The sequence below is a fragment of the Candoia aspera genome, chromosome 15, assembly GCF_035149785.1.
Source record: "Candoia aspera isolate rCanAsp1 chromosome 15, rCanAsp1.hap2, whole genome shotgun sequence".
Lineage (NCBI taxonomy): Eukaryota > Metazoa > Chordata > Lepidosauria > Squamata > Boidae > Candoia > Candoia aspera.
Window position 1 is genome coordinate 8,356,262 of NC_086167.1, and position 12,291 is coordinate 8,368,552.

General features: G+C 47.8%; 1 protein-coding gene across 1 annotated transcript; it reads right to left on the reverse strand.

The window, feature by feature from the left end:
* Positions 1–3,161: 3,161 nt before the first annotated feature.
* HRK (harakiri, BCL2 interacting protein) lies at positions 3,162–3,443 on the reverse strand. The gene has a single exon (XM_063315820.1). It carries the CDS (start codon positions 3,441–3,443, stop codon positions 3,162–3,164), a length of 282 nt encoding a protein of 93 aa, XP_063171890.1.
* Positions 3,444–12,291: the final 8,848 nt, after the last annotated feature.

Sequence of the window (12,291 nt, forward strand, 5' to 3'; positions counted from 1 at the left end):
TCACATATTTTTCTTAGACTTTTGTTTTCCTATGGGAAAACAGCAAACTTGTGGCTGTTTTCTGCCCAGTTTCAGCAGGGTGACTGCAGGAAGCAGTAAAGGAAAGGTGGTGGATTCAGAGGCCGTATCTGGTCCCAAAGCTGCACCCCAGAAGTGTCCGATGGGACTAGTTCCCTCCAGATTGCAACTAAAGCAAATTCAGGTCCCTCTGATAAGGCTACTCCTGAGAATACCGTGGACAGCCAAGAAAACAAACAAATGGATCACTGAACAAATCAAGGCATAAATGAGCAGGCTCAAAATACTCTACTTGGGACACATTATGCAAAGACCCAGCTCTCTGGAGAAGGCTCTAATGCTGGGAGAGGTGGAAGGAAAGAGAGGAGGACCAGCAGCAAGGGGGATAGACTCAGTTACAGTGACGTTGGGGGCACTTTTGGAAGACCTAAAGGACCAGGTTAGGGACAGATCACCATGGAGAAAACCTATCTATGCAGTTGCTAAGAGTCAACACTGGCTTGAAGGTGCATAATCAATCAATCAATCAATCAGATATTGCTTACTCCAGCAGAGCTCAGTGACCAAGAATTGGAGAACTTTCTCAGTTCTGATATTAGAAAGCAAAGTGGAGATATTCAGTGTGCAACGCGCATGCCTTACTGAAAGCCTGTATTAAGGTAAATAGAAAATCCACATTTTTCTCCTACTCTAAGGATAGCCCTAACTTAGGAAAAGGGGACACGGGCAGACCTTCAAACACACACACGTGCGTGCGCAATGCATACAGCTAAAGTGAGAAATCAGAACTGTCTGTCTTTTCTGGCTCAGAAGCTGCAGCAGTCTCTGATTTTGATCTGATCACTAGAACCGGAGGAGGGAGGCTTTATTGCCCCACTCTGCCTCTTGCCCCGTTCTAAACCCAGTTCAGCCCAAGTTGCCGACTCATAAAAGGAAGTGCGTGCCCTCAAGTCAGTTTTGACTCTCGGTGACAAGTGCCTGGCTAGTAGTAGCTTCCAAGGGAAAGGAGGTTCAGATCAGCCCTTGTCCCCATCTCCCAGCTGGTGTGATTGTTGCCTCAGACTTCTAGGAGTTGTACCAGGGTCCCTGACTGAGGAAACCCTCTTTTTTAGACTGCAGCTTTTTGGAGATTTGGAGCGGGGAGGGTTAAGCGTTCCCTTCACACTTCTTTGGATAAAAACCTGCTTTGGACAGGAAGAGAAAAATGGAAAATCTGATCACAGATATTCCCCGTTCCCACCTCTTTCAGTCCTCAGATTGAGAAGAAACGCAATGCCAAGGACGTTCCCACCAGCCACAGATTTCAGTTTAAGAGGTGGTTTTCCGGCTATTTACTCCTGTAGGGGGCTGTTTTGTTTTGATTTGTTTTGAGGGCAAAAAAAAAAAAAAAAAATAGACCAGGTTGAAGCACGGCATTAGGATAGTATGTGTTTGCTTTGGTTCTGAAGTGACTTGGGCCAACCCAGACTAGGATGGCTTAATCAACAAGCAGTGGCTAACAAAAGATGGTTCAGTGGGATTGGTGGACCCAATTATGGTGTCAGGAGCTGCCGGTGTGTGTGTGTGTGTGTGTGTGTGAAACCCTAACTCCAATGGATTCAAGCAAGGCAGTTTAGATGGAGCCAAAATTCAGTTTGCAATGGCTAGACTGGCCCAACATCTCTAACCTGGTTACTGCATGAACCCATTTTCTGGTCTCAAAAAAATACCGGAATCACGAACTATCCCAGTAGGTGGGATTTGCACAGCATGCTAAAACCTCTTTGCAGAAGCTACCTGGGACAAAACTCTCCAACCTTAGCGTATTGTTTAATCCAATGGCTAGGTCTTGAAGCCCGGGAAAAGCCTGCAGTTTGTCTAGGAAGCTGCTTTAGGGCTCTGGACTGTCTACTCCAAGCTGGAGAGTCTCTCTAGAAGGAACTTCTGTAGGCAAAACCGGGGATCCAACCCAGCCCACAGTCCTTCTCCATCTTTGCCCGCAGCTCATCGAAACTGAAAGCTGGCTGGAAAACACACACCGCCTCGAAGGGCTTGGGTTCCACATCTGCCCCTCGCCCAGGCTGCCCCCAGCCCTGCCAACAATGCCAACTAGGATTTTGCAGAATACGAGGCCGGCACTGCCAGGCGAGGCAGCTGGCACCTGTTCCTGGCTTGGGCTGGCAAGCCAAAAACCAGCTCAAACTCTGACCTTTTTCTTTCCGCTGGGCTGGTCCTGACTGTCCCCTCTGACTTGCCCTCAGCCCTTTCTGGCTTAAAGGTGCCACCTTTTAGCCCAAAGCAGGGATGGCAGGGTGGCTCGGAATACAGTCCTCCCTCTTGGCTGGCTAGGAAGGAGCCAATGATGCCCCTGAGGCAGAGCTGATGCACACCTTTCTCAACAGCCGCATCATTTCCAGGGCTAGGAAGTTAAGCAGAGCCCTGCTGGTCCAAGCAACTTCGTCCGCGCTCTGCCGCTGTTTTCCCTGAAAAAATTTGCCCCTGGGAAGCCCACAGGCAAACCACAGGATGGATCCACCGCCCTTTTGGGTGGGGGGGTGCAACTGCAAGCTGTGAAGAGCTTTTCCCCAACCTCCCTGCTCCTGGGCTTTGGTTCCTCTCCTCTCCAAGCCTCCCAGGTCAACAGCCGTCACCGGATCTTGTCGCAAGGAGTTCCACCAGATGCACTGGCTATACTTTAGTTCAGGACACGTTCTGCCCCTTGAGAGAGAATTCTCACCAAGAGTGAAATGCCTGCCCGAGGCTGTCCAGCGGCCCGGATGCTCCCTGCGCGCCCTTTCATGGTCACCTTCCGGCTGGCCTTGTGGCTCCCCCATTTTACAGGGGAAGGGGAGAGGCAGAGAAAAGGGAGCCCTGCGGCTGCTAACTCCGCGACGGAGCACTAGCCGCCGCCCGCTCCCGCCCGCGCCGAAAGTCGCCTTCGAAGAGGCGGCCCGCGCTTGCTTCCTCGCAGGGCATGGGCCGCAGGGCTGGGGATGATGGGAGCTGCGGTGCCACAGGAGAGCGCGGCGTGGGGGAGCCAGACGCTTCCCCCGGTCCCAGGCAGAGCCCCGCTGCCCTCCCGCGCCGCCCCGGACGCCGCTCACCTGCCACCGATGTCGCTGACTCGCTCGGCCGCCCGTCGAGGGGCCGTCGCTCCGGCCGCCCTACATGCGCCCCCTGCGGCTCAGCCAGGCCAGGGCGGCCAACAGCGCCAAGGAAGTGGCCAGGCTGGTGCCGGCGGACGCGCGGCGGCTCCGCGCCGCCCTCCGCGCCGCCGTCCGCGCCTGCAGCTCATCGCCGATCGCCTGGAGGCGCGCCGCGGTGAGCTGCGCTCCGGAGACGCGCGCCCTGCCCGGGCTGCCGCCTCCCCCGCCGCCGCCGCCGCCGCCGCCGTTGCTGCAGAAGCACCCGGCCGGGGGGCGGCCGGGCAGAGCGCAGGGGCACATGGCCGGGCCCGCCGACGGCGCGACGCTGCTCCAGCCGCCGCCGCCGCCGCTCCCGCCGCCTCCGGCCAGCCCAGCGCCGATCGCAGCCTTCGGTCCCCGCGCCGCCGCCGCCGCCGCCGCCTCCTGCCGCGGCTGTCAGTCTGGCGTGGAGCGAGGCGCGCTCGGGCGTCACATGCTGGCTGAGATCATCCTCCTCCTCGACGGGGCGGCCGCAAGACGGCGGCGAGGGAGGCGGGCGGGCGGGCGGGCAAGCGGAGAGCCTTAACTCTTCCCTTCCCTTCCCTCTTTCCCGTGCTCCCCACCCCCTCATCCATCCGCCCGCCTCTCTCTCCCCCCCTTTCCTCTCCTCTCCTTCTTGAACTCTTTTTTCTTTCTATTCTCGATTCCCCCCTTTTATACCTTTTTCCTTTCCTTCTCTCTTTTTTTGACCCCCTTCCCTTCCCCTCCCCTCCCCTTCCTGAACTCTTTTCTCTTCTTAATTTCCCTCTTTTTATACCTCTCTTCCCTCTTTCCCTTCCTTTCACATTTCTTCCCTGTTTTAATTTTCTTTCTCTCTTCCCCTTTTTCTCCATTTCTTTACCTCTCTTTTCAAACTTTCTCCTTCTCCCCGCCTTCTCCTCCTCTTCTCCTTAATTGTGCCTCTCTTAAAAGTCAAGCCAAGTCATGACTGCATAACCTTTTGTGGATTATAATTCACTTTGTCAGATAACGGCTGATCTGTTCCACGTTAAGGTACGGCAAGCTATGCTACCCTGTGCCTGATCTAGATCTCATGCCATCGTTTTATTTAAAGTGGAATTGGCTGGGATTATACAAAACACTCAGCATAATACATGGATGACACCCTGCAAAGCAAGGTTCATACCACAGAATAAACCCAAACCAAACGATGTACATTCTATGGTTTAATTCAGGATGTAAACACAATCTTTATCTTGGCCTGTCCTACCTCACAGGGTTGTTGTGAGGATCAAATGAGGGAAACCCACATATTTGCCACCAGAAACTATCAGAAATAAGGGAAGGATATCAACGTAATCATAAAACAGCTATCTAATCAATTTAACTCTCTACAGATCCAGGTTTAAGGGATTGCAACCATCAACATGTTTGCTGCAAATTTACCACTGTTTGCTGTCTCCTGGAAAGAGCCCAGACTTGTAGGTAGGGACATGTTGTGGTGAGGGTGAATTTGGGGCAGATACAGAAATGTGAAATCATTGCAGCACAGATATGTAACTATGCATTATATATTCATTCATTAGGTGGTGTACATGGTGCTCCATCCTATTTTTCTCCACAACAGCCCTGTGAGGTAGGTTGGCCTGAGAGGAAGGGCCTGGCTCAAAGTCTCCCAGGGAGCTTCTCTGGCTGAGGATGGATGTGAACCTGGGTTTCTCCACTCCACCATTACCACCACACTTGACTCTTGGGCCGAGAGGAAGGGTCTGGCCCAAATTCTTGGGCTAAGAGTAGACTAGAACAAAGAAGATGTTTTCCATGTGGAAAGGTACAAAGATGCTTTCCATGGAGAAAGAAATGAGATGCTTTCCACATGGAAAGGAACAAAGAAGATGCTTTCCATGTGGAAGACAAGATGCTTTCCCGTGGAAAGGAATGAAGATGCTTTCCATGGAGAAAGAAACAAAGATCCTTTCCACAGGGAAAGGAACAAAGATGCTTTCCATGTGGAAGACAAGATGCTTTCCACATGGAAAGGAACGAAGAAGATGCTTTCCATGTGAAAGACAAGGAAGATGCTTTCCACATGGAAAGAGCCCTGATTCAGCTTCCAGGGAACACAGGGAAAGACCCCTGGCTAAGAACCTGATGAGTTACTTTTGGTCAGGGTAGAAAATGCTGAACTCAGATGCCGAATATCTTGTTGGCTTGGGTTAAAGCATTGTCCTATGGTCCTTGCAGGTAGATAGTAATGTATGAAGCATCTACCTCTATGCAACTTTAAAGCAAGTTATGCAAAGATAGGAGAAAGATGTTTTTGGGATGGTGTGCTTCAAGGGTATCTCCTAGTCCTCACACACGTACACACTCAGACTTATAGAAGAGCACAGACCTGCGTTTCAGGCAAGGTGTGAAGCCACCCTACTCTTCCAAACCTTTGACATGGGAGCATTAACTTCCTTTTAATTGCTGTGAAATTATAGGTCCCCAACAGGCAATTCACCTACAGGTGAACTGAGTGCTTGACAAATTGCCGATTAAAAAAAAAAGTTGGCAGTTTTGAATATGTACAAGCAGAAAGAGAGCCAGCAAGAGAGAGGCGAATTAGTTACATGTGAAAAGAGACTGAAATGCTGGGCAACTTTACATTTTGAGATTGGACCCGGAGTAGCCAATTAACTGTCTTTTAAGGGTATTCAGTGTTTGCCTCTGCTTTAGTGCCTTTTGACGTGAATAAATAAAGCAAATATTCAAAAATAATGGAAGTCTCCAGGAAATCAAGCTCACCCCTGAAACACCTCTTTGGGAAGAAGAGATGCTTGACCTAAAACAGCAAAGACAGGGTACACGTTTTTTGAACATACTGAATTTTGCCTTTCTGCTGCCAAGTATGAAGTTGTACTTAAGCCCCAGGTAAATGAGGCATATCAGAGATATATTTATGTTGCAAGGATGTTCTATCTTTGACGGTTACATTACAATAAAAAATGATAGCCATGAAGCTTTTCCTGGCTTCCTGGTGGGTTCACCTATCAAACTAAGCCATGGTTAGTTAAATAGCATAGTTGGGTTAATTAACATGTTGAAGTGCAAACCCTGGTTTACAGATTGCTGTGGATGAGTTCCAATGTAATCTGGGGGTTAAGGGGTTGGCAGCCTCCACTGATCCCAGAGTTCTTTAGATGACTCTCAGCTTCACAGTATTATTGATTAGGTAATTCGTGTAAATCCCAGGCAAAATAGTAGGATTTCAATGCAGTAAAAACAACTAAAAGCTGTTGTAAACCGCCCAGAGTCCCCCGATGGGAGGAGATGGGCGGGGACAAATTAGATAAATAAATAAATAACACTTAAACCTCCTCAGGTTTATAGACCACATAATGGGTCAATCTCACCGAAGATTTTCCTTAGGCAAACCTGAATCCATACTTCTAATGCTTTTATAAGAAAATATTATAGCTGGAGGGTCCCAGAAAACTCACCATCATTACAATTATTATTGTTCTTTATTAATAAGCATAATCCATGTGCATTGTATGCTACAGAGTACATATACCAGTAAGCATCCAGGCTCAAATTTGACTGAAGAAGGGAGAAATAGTTGGTTTCCAGGTTGCACCTGATGAGGTATCTTAGGCGAATGAATCAGTGGTCAAAAGATGTCTAGCTTAGTCAGTAAATTAAATAAAATTGACTACTTGTTAAAAGAGAGGGTGCCCCCGTCCCTTCCCTGTGCCTAGCATGGGAGAACCATGAAGCATACAGTATTCTCACATTTCAGCCTTAACCACTGAAATTTTGCAACAAGAATCCTGTTGCGTCTAAAAATGGTCATTTTCATTATAGACCAAGGTACTGTTTTTCACACTTGGCAACTTTAAGGTGTGTGGACTTCAACTCCCAGAATTACCCAGCCAACCTCTTAAAGTTGCCAAGTTTGAAAAACACTGGACTATGCCAAGAATGAGCAACATGTAGACCTCCAGTGTCATGAAATTCAACCCTAGCAAGCACCACGAATGGTGCAAGATGAGGGGGAATAAAATGCAATATGTGGCCAATGGGGTGGACTAGATTCCATAAATCCTAGCCATGGGGAAGTGGAGACACATAAGAGTTTCCAACACCTGGCAGGAACCGAGTCACTGTAGGCTGTTTATGCCCTGATGAAATTCCACTTTAAGGCACTGCAAGAGCCTCGTGTTGTTTTGCTGCTAACACAGCTCAAATGGAAACCCACGCAGCCAGACAACTGGCTTACACCATTCATCTTTTATTTCCTGCTTCCTGATCCACAGAATATGACGCAGCTCCATCGCACCTCCCAGAGATGAACTGCCAATTGCCAAGCAGCCAGTAGATGGAAGCAAAAAGATACAGCAAGCCCAACCTCTGTGGCCACCTGGTGGTCACCAGAGGATTTGCAGGATTTTCATACCTAAGGACCAAAACTTCAGCAAAGGATTGTTACCTTGTCGTGGTGCTGGAGCTTGAGCACCTCAGTGATGCCATGAGCTAAACCATGAAGGGCCACCCAAGACGGGAAGGCCATGACAAAGAGGTCAGACTAAATGCGATCCCTGGGGAAGGTAATGGCAATCCACCCCAGTATTCTTGCCGTGAAAACTAAATGGATCAGTACAACCAGAGATATGTCGGTATACCATCGGAAGATGAGACCCCCAGGTCGGAAGATGGTCAAAATGCTACTGGGGAGGAACAGAGGATGAGCTCAACTAGCCCCAGACGTGATGACGCAGCTAGCTCAAAGCCGAAAGGACAGCTAGCAGCCGACGGTGCTGGTGGTGAATGGCGAATCCCATGTTCTAAGGATCAACACACCATTGGAACCTGGAATGTAAGATCTATGAGCCAGGGCAAATTGGATGTGGTTATTGGTGAGATGTCAAGATTAAAGATAGACATTTTGGGTGTCAGTGAACTGAAATGGACTGGAATGGGCCACTTCACATCAGATGACCACCAGATCTACTACTGTGGACAAGAGGACCACAGAAGAAATGGAGTTGTTGTTGTTTATTCATTCAGTCGCTTCCGACTCTTCGTGACTTCGTGGCCAGCCCACGCCAGAGCTTCCTGTCGGTCGTCAACACCCCCAGCTCCCCCAGGGACGAGTCCGTCACCTCTAGAATATCATCCATCCACCTTGCCCTTAGTCGGCCCCTCTTCCTTTTGCCCTCCACTCTTCCTAGCATCAGCATCTTCTCCAGGGTGTCCTGTCTTCTCATTGTGTGGCCAAAGTATTTCAGTTTTGCCTTGAACATCATTCCCTCAAGTGAGCAGTCTGGCTTTATTTCCTGGAGGATGGACTGGTTTGATCTTCTTGCAGTCCAAGGCACTCTCAGCATTTTCCTCCAACACCACAGTTCAAAAGCATCGATCTTCCTTCTCTCAGCCTTCCTTATGGTCCAGCTCTCGCAGCCATATGTTACTACGGGGAACACCATGGCTTTAACTATGCGGACCTTTGTTGTCAGTGTGATGTCTCTGCTCTTAACTATTTTATCGAGATTTGTCATTGCTCTTCTCCCAAGGATTAAGCGTCTTCTGATTTCCTGACTGCAGTCAGCATCTGCAGTAACCTTCGCACCTAGAAATACAAAGTCTTTCACTGCTTCTACATTTTCTCCCTCTATTTGCCAGTTATCAATCAAGCTGGTTGCCATAATCTTGGTTTTTTTGAGGTTTAGCTGCAAGCCAGCTTTTGCACTCTCTTCTTTCACCTTCATCATAAGGCTCCTCAGTTCCTCTTCGCTTTCAGCCATCAAAGTGGTATCATCTGCATATCTGAGATTGTTAATGTTTCTTCCAGCGATTTTAACTCCAGCCTTGGATTCCTCAAGCCCAGCATGTCGCATGATGTGTTCTGCGTACAAGTTGAATAGGTAGGGTGAGAGTATACAGCCCTGCCGTACTCCTTTTCCAATCTTAAACCAGTCCGTTGTTCCGTGGTCTGTTCTTACTGTTGCTACTTGGTCGTTATACAGATTCTTCAGGAGGCAGACAAGATGACTTGGTATCCCCATACCGCTAAGAACTTGCCACAATTTGTTATGGTCCACACAGTCAAAGGCTTTAGAATAGTCAATAAAACAGAAATAGATGTTTTTCTGAAACTCCCTGGCTTTTTCCATTATCCAGCGGATATTGGCAGTTTGGTCCCTAGTTCCTCTGCCTTTTCTAAACCCAGCTTGTACATCTGGCAATTCTCGCTCCATGAATTGCTGAAGTCTACCTTGCAGGATCTTGAGCATTACCTTACTGGCATGTGAAATGAGTGCCACTGTTCAATAGTTTGAACATTCTTTAGTGTTTCCCTGTTTTGGTATGGGGATATAAGTTGATTTTTTCCAGACTGATGGCCATTCTTGTGTTTTCCAAATTTGCTGGCATATAGCATGCATTACCTTGACAGCATCATCCTGCAAGATTTTCAACAGTTCAGCTGGGATGCCGTCGTCTCCTGCTGCCTTGTTATTAGCAATGCTTCTTAAGGCCCACTCAACGTCACTCTTCAGGATGTCTGGCTCTAGCTCACTGACCACACCGTCAAAGCTATCCCCGATATTGTTATCCTTCCTATACAGGTCTTCCGTATATTCTTGCCACCTTTTCTTGATCTTTTCTTCTTCTGTTAGGTCCTTGCCATCTTTGTTTTTGATCATACCCATTTTTGCCCTGAATTTACCTCCAATGTTTCTAATTTTCTGGAAGAGGTCTCTTGTCCTTCCTATTCTATTGTCTTCTTCCACTTCTGCACATTGATTGTTTAAAAATAATTCCGTATCTCTTCCGGCTAACCTCTGGAATTTTGCATTTAATTGGGCATATCTCCCCCTATCACTGTTGCCTTTTGCTTTCCTTCTTTCTTGGGCTACTTCTAGTGTCTCAGCAGACAGCCACTTTGCCTTCTTGGTTTTCTCTTTCTTTGGGATGTATTTTGTTGCCGCCTCCTGAACAATGTTGCGAACTTCTGTCCAGAGTTCTTCCGGGACCCTATCTACTAAGTCCAGTCCCTTAAATCGATTCTTTACCTCCACTGCATATTCCTGAGGGATATTAGTGAGCTCATATCTAGCTGATCTGTGGGTCTTCCCTAATCTCTTTAGTCTGATCCTAAATTGTGCAAGAAGAAGTTCGTGATCAGAACTACAGTCAGCTCCAGGTCTTGTTTTTACCGACTGTATAGATGTCCGCCACCTTTGGCTGCAAAGGGTGTAGTCAATCTGGTTTCGGTGTTGTCCATCTGGTGAAGTCCATGTATAAAGCCGTCTCTTAGGTTGTTGGAAGAGAGTGTTCGTTATGCAGAGTGAGTTGTCTTGGCAAAATTCTATCAGCCTATGTCCTGCTTCATTTTGTTCTCCCAGGCCATACTTACCTGTAATTCCAGGTGTCATTTCACTGCCCACCTTAGCATTCCAGTCTCCTGTGATGAAAATAGCATCTCTTTTAGGCGTGTTGTCCAGTAGGTGCTGCAGATCCTCATAGAACTGCTCTACTTCAGCTTCTTCAGCATCTGTGGTTGGGGCGTATATTTGGATCACTGTGATGTTAGATGGCTTGCCCTGAATTCGAATTGAGATCATTCTATCGTTTTTTGGATTGTATCCAAGCACTGCTTTAGCCACTTTACTATTAATTATGAAGGCTACTCCATTTCTTCTGTGGTCCTCTTGTCCACAGTAGTAGATCTGGTGGTCATTTGATGTGAAGTGGCCCATTCCAGTCCATTTCAGTTCGCTGATGCCCAAAATGTCTATCTTTAATCTTGACATCTCACCAATAACCACATCCAATTTGCCCTGGCTCATACATCTTACATTCCAGGTTCCAATGGCGTGTTGATCCTTAGAACATCGGATTCGCTGTTCACCACCAGCACCGTCGGCCGCTAACCGTCCTTTTGGCTTTGAGCTAGCTGCGTCATCACGTCTGGGGCTAGTTGAACTCATCCTCTGTTCCTCCCCAGTAGCATTTTGACCATCTTCCGACCTGGGGGTCTCATCTTCCGATGGTATACCGACATATCTCTGGTTGTACTGATCCATTTAGTTTTCACGGCAAGAATACTGGGGTGGGTTGCCATTACCTTCCCCAGGGATCGCATTTAGTCTGACCTCTCTGTCATGACCTTCCCGTCTTGGGTGGCCCTTCACGATTTAGCTCATGGCATCATTGAGGTGCTCAAGCTCCAGCACCACGACAAGGTAACGATCCTTTGCTGAAGCCTTCATAATTAATAGTAAAGTAGCTAAAGCAGTGCTCGGATACAATCCAAAAAATGATATAATGATCTCAATTCGAATTCAGGGCAAGCCATCTAACATCACAGTGATCCAAATATACGCCCCAACCACAAATGCTGAAGAAGCTGAGGTAGAGCAGTTCTATGAGGATCTGCAGCACCTACTGGACAACACGCCTAAAAGAGATGCTATTTTCATCACGGGAGACTGGAATGCTAAGGTGGGCAGTCAAATGACACCTGGAATTACAGGTAAGCATGGCCTGGGAGAACAAAATGAAGCAGGACATAGGCTGATAGAATTTTGCCAAGACAACTCACTCTGCATAATGAACACTTTCTTCCAACAACCTAAGAGACGGCTTTATACATGGACTTCACCAGATGGACAACACCGAAATCAGATTGACTACATCCTTTGCAGCCAAAGGTGGCGGACATCTGTACAGTCGGTAAAAACAAGGCCTGGAGCTGACTGTAGTTCAGATCACGAACTTCTTCTTGCACAATTTAGGATCAGACTAAAGAGATTAGGGAAGACCCACAGATCAGCTAGATATGAGCTCACTCATATTCCTAAGGAATATGCAGTGGAGGTGAAAAATCGATTTAAGGGACTGGACTTAGTAGATATGGTGCCGGAAGAACTCTGGACAGAAGTTCGCAACATTGTTCAGGAGGCGGCAACAAAATACATCCCAAAGAAAGAGAAAACCGAGAAGGCAAAGTGGCTGTCTGCTGAGACACTAGAAGTAGCCCAAGAAAGAAGGAAAGCAAAAGGCAACAGTGATAGGGGGAGATATGCCCAATTAAATGCAAAATTCCAGAGGTTAGCCAGAAGAGATAAGGAATTATTTTTAAACAAGCGATGCGCAGAAGTGGAAGAAGACAATAGAATAG

Excerpts from the sequence above, each read along its gene's own strand:
- HRK (XM_063315820.1), bottom strand. The coding sequence starts at position 3,443 with ATGTGCCCCTGCGCTCTGCCCGGCCGCCCCCCGGCCGGGTGCTTCTGC.